The sequence below is a fragment of the Berkeleyomyces rouxiae genome, assembly GCF_048999995.1.
Source record: "Berkeleyomyces rouxiae strain 22BRR77 chromosome Unknown BrBRR77_ptg000012l, whole genome shotgun sequence".
Lineage (NCBI taxonomy): Eukaryota > Fungi > Ascomycota > Sordariomycetes > Microascales > Ceratocystidaceae > Berkeleyomyces > Berkeleyomyces rouxiae.
In genome coordinates, this window is record NW_027396502.1 from 711,182 (window position 1) to 726,466 (window position 15,285).

At 55.9% G+C, this 15,285-nt stretch overlaps 7 protein-coding genes across 7 annotated transcripts; 4 read left to right on the plus strand and 3 right to left on the minus strand.

Annotated features, from left to right (window-relative positions):
• Positions 1-88: 88 nt before the first annotated feature.
• Positions 89-1,474, minus strand: BROUX77_007484 (uncharacterized protein; the record flags this gene model as incomplete). Its single annotated transcript, XM_073752583.1, has 1 exon — positions 89-1,474. The coding sequence occupies one exon, from the start codon at positions 1,472-1,474 to the stop codon at positions 89-91; it is 1,386 nt and encodes a 461-aa protein (XP_073601777.1).
• A 684-nt stretch (positions 1,475-2,158) lies between these two features.
• On the plus strand, positions 2,159-4,459 carry BROUX77_007485 (uncharacterized protein; the record flags this gene model as incomplete). Its single annotated transcript, XM_073752584.1, has 1 exon — positions 2,159-4,459. One exon carries the CDS (start codon positions 2,159-2,161, stop codon positions 4,457-4,459), a length of 2,301 nt encoding a protein of 766 aa, XP_073601778.1.
• A 615-nt stretch (positions 4,460-5,074) lies between these two features.
• On the minus strand, positions 5,075-5,568 carry BROUX77_007486 (uncharacterized protein; the record flags this gene model as incomplete). The annotated part of the gene is made up of 4 exons (XM_073752586.1): positions 5,075-5,141; positions 5,229-5,411; positions 5,487-5,506; positions 5,566-5,568. The coding sequence occupies 4 exons, from the start codon at positions 5,566-5,568 to the stop codon at positions 5,075-5,077; spliced, it is 273 nt and encodes a 90-aa protein (XP_073601779.1).
• A 593-nt stretch (positions 5,569-6,161) lies between these two features.
• Positions 6,162-7,478, plus strand: BROUX77_007487 (uncharacterized protein; the record flags this gene model as incomplete). Its single annotated transcript, XM_073752587.1, has 1 exon — positions 6,162-7,478. The coding sequence occupies one exon, from the start codon at positions 6,162-6,164 to the stop codon at positions 7,476-7,478; it is 1,317 nt and encodes a 438-aa protein (XP_073601780.1).
• Positions 7,479-7,875: 397 nt separating this feature from the next.
• Positions 7,876-8,918, minus strand: BROUX77_007488 (uncharacterized protein; the record flags this gene model as incomplete). The annotated part of the gene is made up of 2 exons (XM_073752588.1): positions 7,876-8,723; positions 8,792-8,918. 2 exons carry the CDS (start codon positions 8,916-8,918, stop codon positions 7,876-7,878), a joined length of 975 nt encoding a protein of 324 aa, XP_073601781.1.
• A 518-nt stretch (positions 8,919-9,436) lies between these two features.
• Positions 9,437-11,115, plus strand: BROUX77_007489 (uncharacterized protein; the record flags this gene model as incomplete). The annotated part of the gene is made up of 3 exons (XM_073752589.1): positions 9,437-9,882; positions 9,966-10,167; positions 10,237-11,115. The coding sequence occupies 3 exons, from the start codon at positions 9,437-9,439 to the stop codon at positions 11,113-11,115; spliced, it is 1,527 nt and encodes a 508-aa protein (XP_073601782.1).
• A 1,193-nt stretch (positions 11,116-12,308) lies between these two features.
• On the plus strand, positions 12,309-13,644 carry BROUX77_007490 (uncharacterized protein; the record flags this gene model as incomplete). The annotated part of the gene is made up of 4 exons (XM_073752590.1): positions 12,309-12,378; positions 12,451-12,466; positions 12,801-13,024; positions 13,088-13,644. The coding sequence occupies 4 exons, from the start codon at positions 12,309-12,311 to the stop codon at positions 13,642-13,644; spliced, it is 867 nt and encodes a 288-aa protein (XP_073601783.1).
• Positions 13,645-15,285: the final 1,641 nt, after the last annotated feature.

Here is a 15,285-nt window from a genome sequence, read left to right on the forward strand (position 1 = left end):
CCAAGTGTATGATTTTCCAGTGTAAAGTATGCTGTCCTACTACCATTTAATTCTATAACCTCTAGTTTTATATACAGTAACGCTCTTGTTACTTCATCTCCTTGACCATCTCGTCCTTGATTCTTGTGACAGTACCAGCTCCGTTGTACACCATCGTTGTGTATACCATGGCTGCGCTGGCTCCAGCCCCAAGCACCTGCAGCGCCTGCTTTCCGTCCGTGATGCCGCCAGTAGCAAACAGAGTCATTCTGTCCTTGTTGCCATCGACCAGCTGCTCGTCAAACAATTTGCGGTACCGGCTGACGAGGTCCAGCGTGCGGGGGAACATTTCAGGGCCCGAGTAGCCGCCCGTCTCCTGGAGCGCACGCTGCTCACGGCCCGTCAACGGTACGCTTTGCGCGACAAGTCCGGCACGGCGGCTCGTCGTGTTGCCGACAATCACGCCATCCACTCCGCTGGCTGCGACTGCCTGGACGATCCCGTCCATCTGGGCTGCCTCGTCCTCGTCTGGCGACACCTTGACCATGACGCGCGGCCGTGTGCGGCGCTGCGTCTTGTTCGCCTCCTCGACGACCGCTGTCAACAGGCGCGTCAGGGGCTCAACTGCCTGGAGATCCCGCAGGCCCGGCGTGTTGGGGCTGCTGACATTGACAACCAGCACATCGGCGTACGGCGCAAGGCGCTTCACGCAGTAGACGTAGTCGCGTGCCACTGCCTCAACATCCGTCTGGTTCGTGGCCTTGTTCTTGGCTACCTGCACGAGCAACATCTTGCCGGCCCGAAGACTTCCCGGCGGCAGGGGAGCATCGGCGCCGTCGACTGCCACGTTGCCATTTAGCACATCCTCTTCCGAGACACCGTGGGCCAGTGCGTAGCGGACCACGCGCTCGCGCAACTTGCGCGCCATGGCATCAGCACCGTGTGAGTTGAGTCCGTACCGGTTGACTAGACCCTCGAGCACGGGCACGCGGAACAGGCGGGGACGATCGTTTCCGGGCTGTGCCAGTGGCGTGCAGCCGCCAACCTCAACAATGCCGGCGCCCAGATCAAACAGCACGTCGGGGATGTCAGCGTGCTTGTCGAGGCCGGCGCTAATGCCTATAGGGTTGACGAGCGCCTTGTCGAAGACGTTGGTGGCCAGGGCGGGGCTATCGGGTGTACGCTCGCGTGGGTGCAGACCGACGCTGTACAGGGACTCGAGAACGGCAGTGCCGACGTGGTGTGCGTCTTCGGCGTCGGGGAAGATGGTGCGGAGTAGCGGCGGGACGACGTAGCGGTGGATAGAGGCGCGGCTGTCGGTGCCATACATGTAGCTGGCGGTGCCGACAACAGCAAGGCCCGCCATGTAGGCCGTCATCTTGAAGCTGGAGCCGCTAGGCTTGCTGGAGCCGGCAGTCGAGACATGGCGACGGGCGGCGGCGGCTCGGAGCTGCTGCGGAAGAGCCCGGCGAGATTGGGCGAGAAGAGGGGACATTGTGAGGAAACGAGTGGGTGTAATACTTCAATTAAGAGTATCAAGGCTGAGGAAGAAAACCCAACGCCAAAAACGACCGCAAAACACAAGGCAGAAGCGAACTGAGGGCCTCGTAGCTAACCTGAACTTGAAGATAGCTTCTTGGAGCCACAATTGGCTGGTCGTGATGGTCTTGCCTGTGGGCTAAAGTGACGGCTGACAGCTGGCGGAGGTGACAGGGGCTGCCAAGAGGGTCGCAAAGATGGGTGCATATGACAAGATCAAGGGGCCGATAAGGGTGATGTCCTCAGGGTTAACAACAGCTGTGCAAGGATCTTGCATAAATGGCGACTAGAAAGTGGCACTTGGCGGGCTGAAGGAGCTGATTTTAAGGGGAAGGCACGCGTCACGTCTAAGGCACACAATTAGCAGGATCTCTGGGGTCCTCAGCCTTGTCGCAATACGGTTAGCACCGAGAACCGAAGAATTTCATTTTCTCCCAGATCACGTCAATTCTCCGAGCGAATTTGCCGTTGAGAAAGGGGGTCAGAACACTTACACCAACTTTCGCCCATTTCCCACCCGCACTGCCCATTCTGCTTTGTCTGCAAATCAATCAGACAACACCGCGAGTCCAGTCGTCGACATCTTTGCTAATATCTGTTTGATTCTTGGTAGAACTTCGGCCCTGCTACTTGACCAGAAATGAGCAGCTACGACGGCGACGAGATGGACTTGGCCTTGGAGTCTATCGCCAACGGGCGATCTATCCGGAGGGCCGCTATTGAATGGGGAATCCCCCGAAGGGTCCTTCAGGACGAGAGCCAGGCCTTGGGAATAGGCATTGGCCGGAAACGCTCTGCGAGTCCGCCGAGGCTCTCTGCCGGCCCACGAAGGGACTCCAACGGACTCCAGCCCCATCAAGGCGAGCCGCAGTCCTTCTATGGCAACCCGCGTAGGTCTTCTCTCAGCCAGCAACTCTACCACTCCGACACACAGAGTCCCTACGAGCCCTACGAGACACATAGCCCGTATGCTGGTTCGCACCAGCCATACAGTGGCCCACCGAATATTCATTTCGCCCAGCATAACCCCTCTGCTGGTCGAGAGAGCCCATATGAGCCGTATGACCCATACACTAGCTCGAATCAAACGTCTTTTAGCCCGCGAAACCCGTATCCTGGCCGACAGAGCCACCATGAAAGCCCCCAGAACCCATATCTTGGCCAGCAGAAGCCGCCCGGCCACCCGCAGAGCATGCCTGCTAGTCCGCTGAATATCTCTGCTGGTTCCCAGAAGCCACCCACCGGCCCACGGAAAACCCCTTCGGGCTCTCAGAAGCCGCCCTCTGGACCGTCAAAGCCACCTGTAAACAAACCGAATCCGCCTGGGACTAAGCTGGGCAAGCAGAAGCCGCCTCCTGGTCAGCCGAAGGGTCCTGGATCACAGAAGCCAACCCCCGCGCGGCCAAAGGCACTGGCTGGAATACAGAAGCCGCCTTCTATCCCGCCGAAGCCCCCTACCGGACCCCAGAAACCAGCCGCCGGCCCTCCAAAGCCGCCGACTGGCCCGCAAAAGCCCGCCGTTGGTGGCCCGAAACCACCCGGCGCTCCAAGCAAGCTTCCGCCTGGTCAACAACACCTCCCCACTGGCCCACCGAGGCTGCTTGTTGGACCGCAGAAGCTATCTGCTGCCCAAGAAAAACGTCTGGCCAATTGGATCGAAATTCAGGGCCATCTTAGGATCCAACCGTTAGCCATGGATCTTAGAGAATTCGCTGAGCGCACAGTACGTCTTGAAGGAGGGACTGAGACCTTTGGAAAAAACTGGCCGACATCCTTTCTCCGCCGCAACCCAAACGCCAGAGTCTATCGCTCAAGGTATTGTGCTCCTTTGAAATTCAGACCGGCATCGGTTGATAATATTCGGGACTGGTTTCGCGGTCTGCAAATCCCAGAAATTGAGTCCATGGACCCCGCCAACAAATGGAACATGGACGAGGTCAGCATCATTGAGGACCAGGGGCTGAATGGTCTAATTCTAGGATTTACCGAACGCATCAATGTCCAGAAAAAACAAAGCCAATCCAGAGCTTGGGTAACAATGTTTGAGGCAGTTAATGCCACTGGCCGTGCGATTTCTCCCATGGTAATCTACAAGGGCGAACCGGCTCAACAGCAATGGTTCCACCTGGACATTCGGGATGCTACCGACTGGGCGTCCGGGTCATCGGACGACGAATCTCCGTCGACCGAAGAAGAGGTGGCTGTGGCCTGGTTGCGGGAGGTTTTCATCCCGGCCACCACGCCCGCTAACCCCCATGAGTCTAGGCTACTGATTCTCGAAGGGAGACCTTGTTTTGAGACCGTTGACTTTATGTTTCTCTGCTACATCAACAGAATCTACGTGACTTTCCTCCCGCATCATTCGTCCCACCTCCTGCAACCTCTGGATCTCAATGTTTTCCCATCCATGAAAACCGCGTACAGAAATGAAGTAGGCTTGCTCGATTCCTGGGACGATGCGACGGTGGAGGGAAAGAGGGACTTGTTTGCCTGCTATCGCAGGGCACGCCAGTCTGCCATGACAACGGATCATATACGGACCGGCTTCCGGAACGCAGGTATATGGCCGCTGAACATTACACGGTCCTTGGACAGCCCTTTGATGCGCGTGGGCTTGAAATGGCAGGTCCCCAGTAAGACGGACTCCCCCCCCGCCTGGGACAGGCCGCTTGATTCTAGAGTCGTTCCCCCTCGGGGGCACCAGGAGCCTCAGGTGCAAGCTAGGGATGAAGCCCTGGACCTGCAACAGGCTCGGGCTCTCTTGCAGCCTAGAGTGGAAGTACCCAAGCCGCAGGTCGAACCTGCACGGCCCGTGAAACGAAAGAGGGAAGCGGCCGACGTCGGCCTCAAGCAGGAGAGCGATGATGATGCTAATGGCGCTAATGCGACTAGCGACGTGGATGACTGCGTTATAGTCTCATCAAGGCCAGTCAAAAAGTAGTGATGGAGAGTGGGCGAAAGAGCGGGAGGTTATTGTTGGGTGGCCCGGGTTTCTTTGATCTTCATTGTCTACGCCATAGCCTTTGTGGCTATAACGAGTTTTGGTTTGGTTTGGTTGGGCTGGGCAGAGTCATGGAAGGGGTAGAAGAAGGGGACGGACCGTGATTAAGGGGAGGCGAACTTCCTGACATGGTCGATACCCTACATTGGGTGTCTGAGGATGGGATAAGGTTACTATTGACTTTGCCATGCACAAGCATTTCGGTTTGGATACAGTTACATAGGCTACGCTTCTTGGGCTACGCTTCTTGGCGATGAAGCCCCCACCCCCTCCCTAGTGGTACTGGTTGGAAGTGTACAATAAATACATAATCATGGTCGCCAGACGGTCGAAGGGCTGTTCTGCCGAAAGCGCGCAATTCATTCATTCGGCAAGATCTGTAATAGTGGTTTATATTCTGTACATGTGGTGGCCCGGCACGTCTGGTACGTCTTGGGGCGGTGCTGTCGTTTTCGGTTCGCTATGAAATTGAGGTCAAAGAGGCGTATCGTGTGGTATGCGGAGAAACCTAGACAGGGGGTAAAAGAGGAAGAGCGGGCGAGCGAGAAAGCCTGCTCAGTCCTTCTTTGCTGCCGCCGCCGCCTTATCCTCGGCGTCCCACTCTCTCAACTGTCTGGTCCAGCTACAAGCAAGCGAGCAAGGTGCGTTAGTACAAGACGTTTCTAGACTGGCTGGGCGCGCGCGTGTAACAGTGCAGAGGACGGCTTACTATCGGCTGGGGTAGAAGCGGTCGGGCTCGGGCTTCTTGAAGCGGATCTCGCGCTCAGCGCTCACGTTCCACGCAATGGCCACGGTGCCCAGGATGACGGCGCCCATGATGGCCGTGTTGGCTTTCCAGTTGGCCGGCTGGCAGTACCAGCCACCGGAAGGCGACCAGACGTGCTTGGGGTAGCTGGAGGTTGGAGAGACGGTTAGAGCGGGCTTGGAGCCGGAGCTCGGCGTGTGTATATGTGTGGGTTGTACTCACGGGACTTTTCCTCCGCCGCCCTAGAAAGCAGTTAGCGCATGAAACGAAGAGGCGCAATTGGGGTGCAGCGCGGACTCACCATTGTGACAGAAGTAGTATGCAGGGATGAGTGAGAAGAAAAAAGTAATCCGGTATGACCTCGAGGCTATTGTGCTCTCTCGCGGACCGTCTGTTGCGTGAAGGCGAAGAGCTGGGATGCTGAAGCTGGACCCGAGGGTACGTCGCGGCTAAGCCCCGGCAGAACTGTAGCGGGTCTCGCTGGGCCTTTCCCCTCTGTGGCCTGCGGGAGCCTTGCGTCCAGCTGCCAGCCTTGGTGGGCTGTTTGAGCGTCTTTTGGAGGCAGTGGCAGTATTGGGGGCACCTTTTTTTTTTTCCCAAGGTCCCACGGAGACGAAGGCCAGTCTCAAAAGGTTTCGTCTTGAATTTTTCTCACGTACTCGCAAACAAACCCACGCCGGCACATTTTTCTCTGTGCCGAAGACCAGCCGCAAGGGAAGAAGCAGGGAGCTTCAGCTTTTTTTTTTCTTTTTTTAATTGTTTTTTGCTGTCTCCGTGCCCTCAATCACGGACAAGGCTTGGAAAAAAAATACAATTTCTTTTTTTTCTTCACTCAAACGCCGTTCCTCCCACCAAGCCAACGTCCCGGCTCCGTCCGCGTGCATCTTGCCGGCAAACATGATGAAGCGCTTAAGAATCCAGCAATTGGCCGGCCAATTGGTCTCGGCCGGCCCTGGCTCGGCCGCCCGCTCTCTGGGCTCGCCAGCGGTCGCGCAGTTCGTCCGCTTCCAGTCATCGACCTCCGCCCCGCCGCCATCTGCCGACGCCGCCGCTCTCGATGCCGAGGCTCCTGCTGCCGCCGCCGCCCCGCTGCCAACATTCGAAGACGTCCGGCCCGTCATTGGCGCCAACGCTGACGGAGTCTCGCCCGATGCCACCAGCCCATTCCCCTCGCCGCCGCCCAGTGCGGCCCTGAAGTCTGCAAAGCTGCATGCCCTACATGCCCGTCTCGGCCTCTCGGACAAGTTCTCCATCCACACTCTGGCTCGTGCCCTGGTCGACCCCTCGGCCGATGAGAACCCCAAGTTCAACAACGTCAACCTTGCCTACCTCGGCAACACCATCATCAGCTACCACCTGTCCGAGTTCCTGGTTTGCAAATACCCGCGTCTGCCCATGTTGGTATTATACGAAGTCATGCGTGGCTACTCAGGCTCCGAGGCCCTGTCGCTAGTAGCCCGCCAGTGGGGTGTCGAGAGTGCCTCGGAACCTGGTGGTGAAGTCGACCCCGGTCTACTCCAATTCTCGACGGACCCGGCCAAGAGTGTCAAGCAGCGCACCTGGGGCTACGTGCGCAAGGAGGCATCGTATGCGGAAAAGTACAACTGGCGCCGCAGTGTCAGTAGCAGAGCGGTTCTGGACGACGTATTTGGTGACGCCGTTCCGTCCAAGGAGAAGGACGCCGCGTCGCCCGCCGCCTCCGAGGCCGGCAAGCTGCCGCGCGAGATTGTCGAGGACCAGCGCAGGGCGTGGATGAATGTGCGCGCGCAGGCCATGGCGGGCTTTGTGCAGGCTGTGGTGGGCGGCATCTACATCCACCGCGGCCGCGATGCCGCCAAGTCCTTTGTGCGCAGCCACCTGCTCTCGCGCACGCTGCCGGTTGACAAGATGTTCTCGTTCCGCATCCCCACCATGGAGCTAGCCAAGTTGTGTGCCCGCGAGGGCTTCGAGCCGCCCGTTGCGCGCATGGAGAGCGAGACGGGCCGCACGTCGCGCACGCCCGTCTTTGTCGTCGGCATCTACAGCGGCACGGATAAGCTTGGCGAGGGCATTGGCTCAAGCCAATACGAAGCCCGCCAGAAGGCTGCCATGAACGCCCTCAAGGCGTGGTATCTGTACAGCCCGGGCGATAATGTGCCCGTGCCCAGCGACATGTACACCAAGAGCGCAGGACCGTGGAAGGCCCCGTACATCGACATTGGCGAGATTGTGTAAAAAGCAGCTCAATCTCTTGTTGAAGGTACATCCACAGTGTGTCGGGGAGCACTGCTCTGCTTTAGTCAAGCTGCTGGTTACGCTGCATCAATCGAGAAAAGAGAGAGAGCTGGTCTTGGGGATACAAGACTGAGGGGAAGGGAGGCCAGAAGGAATCATTCTGTACGATTAAAGAAGCTTATAGAATGGCTTCATGTAGAATTAGCGACAATTTGCACACAACTACCTGCATAACGATACCCGTGTCTATAACGCCATGTGATAGAAGTAATAAGAGGGATAGCTCTAAGGGTCATGGCTACCCTTGGGAGGCATATTCTATTGTGTGGGATACATGATGTTGGCCTTGAAATAACCACTACAGATTCCTTGCATGGCCATTCTGCTTGGACTGTATCTACAGCTCGCCTGCGCTAACGCTACCCTCGGCTACAAACTTGCGATCGAAAGGACCGAAAAAGTCACTAACAGCCTCCTTGATCTCGTCCTCGGAGATGCGCATGTGTTCGCCAGGAACCGTGCGGAATTTCAAGCTGCCCTTGCGGTCCAGCTCCCGCAGGCCAAGCCAGTCCTCCGTGTACAGCTTGCGGGCACGAAGGGGCACATTTTCCGCGCCGTCAACCTCCTCAAACCAGGCCGTCTCCTTGGGAATCAGAACCGTGTCGTTGCCAAACATGTAGAGAGCAAGGTTGGTCAGCGACGCCAGGTTTGCCCTGTACGACGCCTTCTTGTTCCCGCGCTCATTGTTGACGTCAGCCAGGAAGTTTGACGATTCCAGGTAGTTGTCGTAGTCCTCGGGATCGCGGAAGTACTGGGCCGGGACCAGGCGCGACTGCACAAAGTTGGACCAGGTGTTGAAGCGCAGCATGGCCATGGCGCCTTTGCAGACAAAGTCGGCGTGGCCGCAGTCGCGGAAGCGCGTGATTCCGTTGTGCGGCGAGCCAAAGGTCACGAGGCTGCGGACAGGTGGCGTGTTGCAGCGCTCGACGTAGCCGCGCAGAAAGGCGCCGCCCTGCGAGAAGCCGAGGGCGTCAATGGCCGGTGCCGTCGAGAGAATCGGGTGGTTGGCCAGCGCTTCGCAGACCTGCTCCACCTGCGCGCTGACATTGCCCAGAAAGGTCGCCGAGCGGTCTTCGTTGCCGTCGGCCCCGAGCTGGATGTAGTACACAAAAGTGCCGGGGTGCACGCTCTCAATCAGCTCGCCAACGTTCTGCAAGCCCTCGGCGTTGTAGGCGTCGCCGAGGCCTGAAGGAATGCGGCTGGGTTAGCAGGCGTGCTTTCTGGGCGGCCGGGTCCAATAGACGGATGCTTACCGTGCCAAATCACCACGGGAAGAGGCGTGTCATCGCCTCTCCCAACCAAAGATTTGATGCGTGTCGCCGAGGCCGCGCCGGAAGCCCAGAGCGCGTAAATGGCGCTGGCGAGAAGCTGTGAGCGCATGTTTGTAAAGACTTCACACAAAGAGTCACGTAGGAGAAGATCGATGTAACAGTACTATGGTGGCCGCGAGAATATGAAGCAATATGTATGTATTAGAATAAAAAGAGGAAAGGGTTTGCCAAGATATTTCTTGTTGGTCTACAAGCTTGAAGCGATCGAGACGTCACTTGGCGATAGGCTCTGTCTATTTCCTGGATCCATTCCATTGTTGCTGTCTGGTGGCGCATTGTCCATGTGTGGCGTTGGCATGTGGCTCAGTGGTTGTGCTATATGTTAGACCCTAAATCTGCCATTGAAACCCTAGCTAGAATCGTCATGAAGAAAATAAACGTCTTTTGTGGCACGTCGCGTTTATGACGTTACTTTGGCTAGCAAGTGTTGCAATATCTATGATCCTCTAGCACACACCCCCGGAGAGATTCACAAGAACAACTCGCCGACAATCCCCAGGAACTCTCACGACATCCAAACCACGGCGCCATTCTCATTCCGCTGACCAGTCTGCAAGAACGCCCACAATGCCGTCGTATGGCTCCCGCGCCGGCCCCAAATCCGTTCCCACCGGCCCCAACGCGGTAAACTACAACGGCAGCGGTGGCGGTGGTCGCGGCAGCCGCAGTTTCGGCGGAGGGAACCACGCACCGACGTCGCGGCCCATCGGCGGCAACCCACGCCTGCAGAACTCGCCTCACAGGCCGAATCCAAACAAAATCAGACCACTGACGAAACCAAAGCATCCCAATGCTCGCCCACCCACGCCCGAGCCCGAGGTGCAGACGATAATAGGCGATGTTGAGCCGTTCAAGGGCCCAATCCCCGATCGCAACGTGGTGCCGACGCAGTACCTTTTGCAGCAACACGTGCAGAAGCAGGCGCGCGAGGCGGCGGACTCGGCGCATAATGAAGAGGCCTTGAGAATACAAGGCGTACAGGTGATTGATAAAGTCAGACTAGCGCTACAACTGTGAGTCTTGGGCAGGCCTCTGTGAGCCTGGATTCCGCGTGTCTTGCTCCCCTCGACTAACATTGCACGTGAATCTTTAAAAGACCAGTTCGCACATTCGACACGGCGGCGTGCTATTTCCATCGATCTCGGCTCACTTCACCGGAACACAACTACCATGACGTGGCTTTGGCGGCACTGTTTGTTGCCTGCAAAGTTGAAGACACCATGAAAAAGTCGCGGGATATCCTATGCACCGCGCATAATCTCAAGTCACCCGAGCACCCCATAACGCCAGACGACAAGGTGTGTGTTTTTGGATACGTGAAAAGTCCTGTTGAGTGTAATGATACTGACTCAGTGACCTGGTGGTAGTCTCTCGAAAGGCCGTCAATGAACATCATCTCCCTTGAACGGACAATCTTGGAAACAGTGGGCTTCAACTTCCGAGTCCGGCATCCTCAGAAACACCTCGCCAAAGTGTGTCGTTCTCTAGTCCCAGACAACCCGGAGGGACAGGCATTCTTTGCTACCGCATATAGCATGCTTATGGACATGTACAAGACATTCGTCCCAATCAAGCAAGGCACCTACGTCATGGTACTTGCGACGCTAGAGCTCACGACGCTTGTCACAGGCCAATACGCCTCCATTGTCAAGGAAGCAAATGTGTCTCGGCTCCACACACGAAGAGCAGATGTGGTGGAGACCATGCTCGACATGCTCGATTTATACACACAAAATCACAAGATGACGCTGCTGGGGGCGCAGTTTGACCTGAACCAGTTCCTGGCCATCAAGATCAAAATCAACGAGGAAGTTGAAGCCAGCGCCGACCTGGAGCGCTACGCATCACGATGTGGTGTCTGTGACACTGAAAGCAACATGGCGTCGGACGCATTTGCAGCCAACACGCCGCCGTCAGGGCCACGCAGCAGCAACGTGGGCTCGGGCGACGGGACAACCCGCTTTCTATTTTCTGCCGAGAACTCTAAACAGGAAGCGGCAGAGGTTGACAAGTACATGCGTGACGAGTATGCCGAGTACGAGGAGGAGGTGGAGGAGCCCATTGCCGAGCTTAACGATGGCGGCGGGAGCCGCGGCCCGGGCGGAGGCCGGCGGAATCGCGAGCGGCCGCGACATGGACATGGACATGGACACGGCCACGGACCGCCGTCGGGGCCGTCTGGGCAGGATCCATACTGGCACCCGTATTCCAAGGATCGAGGCCGCCGTGGGCGCAAGATGCATTAGCCAATGTATGTATGTACATAGTTAACTTAGATATATGTAAGTCTTGCCCAAATCAAAGCATGCGCCACGCTCAAGCTCATCCCGAACAATCTGAGACCTCCCACCTCAGCTACATTTAGCGAGAGTGTGCGCCACATCTAAACGACACTGTGTATGTAGGCGGTCAGCGATACACGGGCACAGTGCGCGGTGGAACTAGCGTCGGCAACGATACAAGCTATCACCAAGCTTAGCTTCGATTTGGAGGCACCACGAGAGCTGAGGTGGACCCACTCGGAGCTGCGCAAGTTGTAGAGGCTACAAGTAGCAAGTAGCAAGTAGCAAGTAGCAAGTAGCAAGTAGCAAGTAGCAAGTAGCAAGTGGCAAGCAACCAACTAGAGTAACTTCTGCGTTCTCTTGGATGCCAAATCCAGTGCCTGCGTATCAGGGAGAGGCTCTTGCTTTTGCTGTGATCGAGGGATAACGCGTGGAAATGAAGCGGCGACGAAGACAAATGCTGGCTGCAAACAGCACGCCGGACATGGAGGGGTAGCCGCTAAAACTATGTAGACACCCGTGTGCCGCGCAGTAAGGCAGAGCCCACGCTACGGCGAGCTCGGGAGTCAGCAGACTTTTGGCTGGCTGTTCTTCGGGCCATGTCCCAGCTGTTTCCGGGGCACACCAAGGGCAAAGACAAAGGCAAAGGGACAGAAAGGGAAGGGAAGGGACAGTAGAACCTGGGGCAGGCACCGGCTGCAACTGCTGCAACTGCTGCAAATGCTGGCTTCACGTTTGCGTGGTGCAACTGCTGCCTTTGGCGTCTTCCCCTCTCTGTTCTCTGCTGTCGTGAAAATTTGGTGTCCTCTTTCTTTTCTTCGCCTGGCTTCCTCGTAATTCTTCTTGAGATTTTTTCCCCCATCCACCCAAAGCATTCATCATCTGGGGTTTCTTTTTTCTCGTTCTTTTTTTTTTCTGCTTTTCCCTTTTTAGCCCTGTCAACGCAATTTCTCAGCTAGCTTGACCCCTTCTTGTTTTGGGCAGCAAAAGCTTATCTTGTGGCTCGTCTCCGCCCACTTTCCACCGATCGCCCTGCAGCATCTGCCACTTGTTGCTCTTCTTTTCCTCGACTTCTACAAACCTCCGCCTCGTCATCGTCGCGCCGCCCAAAGCTTCCCCGACTCATCCTCCCCCTCACAATCAACTATTGCACCATCATGGCTCCTCCTGCGTCGACAGAAAAGCCTCTGGCCGAGCGTTTCCAAGAGCTGGCCAAGACCCTCCAGTGTATGTCACGAAATCTCAACCCCAACGTCCATCCTGATCGCCGCTGCTAACCTGCTTGTCTCCGGTCTACAGTCGCCTGGTTTTCTGGGTATGTATACACTCCGATTCTACTCCCTGCTCCTCCTTCAGCCTTCTAGCTCAAAGCAGCCATCGCCGTTGTTCTGATGCACTTGGCTCAGCGCAGTGACTGTGCCCCTCCCCCGCTTCATCTCTTTCTGCTACCACGAGAGCCACTGTCACCTGCTCAAGCTACGAGCCACCTGCCGCCTGATCTGCCATATCCAGCCCATTCTCACCTCGTGCCAGCCTGGCCCACCACAGGCCTTCTGGTCTGACCGGAAGGCCGCCGGCTCTCGGCCGCTGTACAGCCATTACAATCTGCCTGCTTGCGACAGACATGCTAACTCGCTGCCCTCTCATAGCCACGTCATGCTCATCTTCAATGGTCTGCTGTACTTTTTTCAGTTCATCAAGTTCAACAACTCTGGCAGCTTCGCACGCTTCTCCTACCGCGTGAGCTTCCTGTCGGCTATTCTAACCTACAGCATTGTCGTGTACAAGAGCTTTTTGGCTCGCCAGAAGCTCGGTTCACGTGCCCCTAGCGGCGTCATGGCCATTGTCGGCGACGAAAATGTCCAGTACATGAGTAAGCCGGCACACTGACAGAGCTCCAGACAACATAGAGTGATTTGCTAACTGCCATCTGTAGTCATGTCCGTTGTGTGGTTCCTGATGCCCCATTTCACCCTGGCCCTGCTGCCCTACTTTGTCTACTCGGTGTTCCACGTTGCTACCTATCTGCGCACCAACATCCTGCCTACTGTCTACCCCCCCACCGTCATCACCTCATCTGACACCACCCCCGGCTCCAAAGTCCAGCCCAACCCTGCTGCCGAGCGCTACAGTACCATGCTGAAGTCGTTTGTCAACTCCCACTACGATGCCTCCATGGCTCTTGTCGCCCGCTTTGAGATTGCCCTCTGGGTGGAGCTAGCCTTTTACGCCCTTTTCTTCCGCCGCTGGTCATGGGTCCTCATCACCGTGTACACTGCTTTCATCCGCGTCCGCTACAGCCAGAGCATGCATCTGCAGTCACTCTTTACCTCTCTGACCACTCAAATCGACTCCAAGATGGCATACCAGGGAACTCCCCCGGGTGTTCGTCAAGGCTGGGAGACGGCCAAGTCTGTGACCCAGCAGTTCTACGCTGCCACCGACATTTCCAAGTACGTTGGCGGTGCGTCTGCCCCCAAGAAGTCGTCGTAAATGCGTGATGGCCATAAACGGGTGAATCGAGTTACATGGAGCCGGGCCAAACCAAGCCGATTCGGGCCATGTCATATAGTGTCTCTTGGAAATCCCACACTTCACATATGATCATATCTTAAGTGCAAGTCTGGGTAAACGTACACAACTAAAAATCGAAACATAAGATGGGTTAGAATAAGAAGAAGCAAGTATGGAGGCAACAGAATAGGACCTTTTTGTCTTGTCATTCAAGAGTGTGTGCAACGTATGTCTGGGCCGTGACATGTGGTTGATGAAAGGGAAATATCGACGAGGACATGTAACAACGTTTGTTTAGGACCCTATTTACATATGTATGAAGAACTATGGATAAGCCAGGCCACATACAGGCGGCATTTGAGAAGACGGGGTGGAAGAGTCGGCCCTTTGTATTACAATACTTTTGTCCCCCCTGTGATTTACAAGAGTGAGCATACAGGCATACATACGAGTTTGGCTATTTACGACTTCCACAAGTGCCCTTATCTGTAACAGCCTATCCGCATGGGGAGAGCATCGGACCCGAGCTGCATGACACAGGCACGCCTCTTTGTAGTGAGATATGCTTTGACCTGTGCATTTGCTTGTCTATAGCTAGAGACAGTTGTCACATGTATATAACGGCGTCGACGCGCCATGCTGTCCGAGCTTCTCCCATTTGCACAAGTCAGACAGTTGGTTTGCGCTTCTCACATGCAGGTATGGCGAGATTCATTATGTTTAGACAGGCATTTGCATGAAGCCAAGATCTGGCTTCCTCCGCTTCTTCCTCCTCGTCTCTATTCTGCTGGCAAACGGCGTGGGGCAGACACAAGCGGGTGGGTGTGCGTTGGCGTGTGGCCAGGATATCACCGGCTTTGATCTTTTTTTTTCTTGGGATCAGGAGGGAAGGGGAGGGAAGGGTGTGTGGCCGAGCGGAAGCTCACATGAAAAAAAGAGAACGAAAAAGGATCACAAGGTCGCCGTGTTTCCTGACAAGCCCCTTGTTGTTCTCTTGGGTGGGATTGGATTCCTTACACGGGAGGGGGGAGAGGCAGGAGAGCAGAGTTTTTTTTTTTCCGTTGCCGTCTTTTCTGTAGAGCTCGAAATCGACAAGATAATTGATCTGTATAGCACAGCAACATACATGATGTTCAGTGAATCCCGGTCCAAGTACACATGTGCTTCACATCAAGCCCAACTTACAGTGTGCTGTCTGTCAGAGATGTCGTCCGTGGTGTCGGGGTTAGGATTAGATGATCCCGTGTAGCACAAGGGTGGCATGGCATATGTTGGCTTCTTAATACACACAGCCTTAACCGTGGCCTCGGGCGTCTGCACTGAGACAGACCGCTCCTCCGTCAAGTGTAGTATAGTGTAATAGTAGCTGGGTTTGTTACGGCCGGAAACTCGCAACGAGGGCTCGACAAACCCAAACCCGGCCCATGCACGCCTTGCATCAGACCAAGTTGCTGTGGCTGGTGGCTTGGCCTGGTTGGATCGTCTTCTGAACTTTCACTCGCGCGGGAGTGAGTAAGAGATGGGATGAACAAGATTTTATTGCCTGACAAGGGGAGACATGCAACTTGATTGCTATTTGTGTCGTAGCGGACTCTACAGCGGCAGGGATGGGACTCTGTC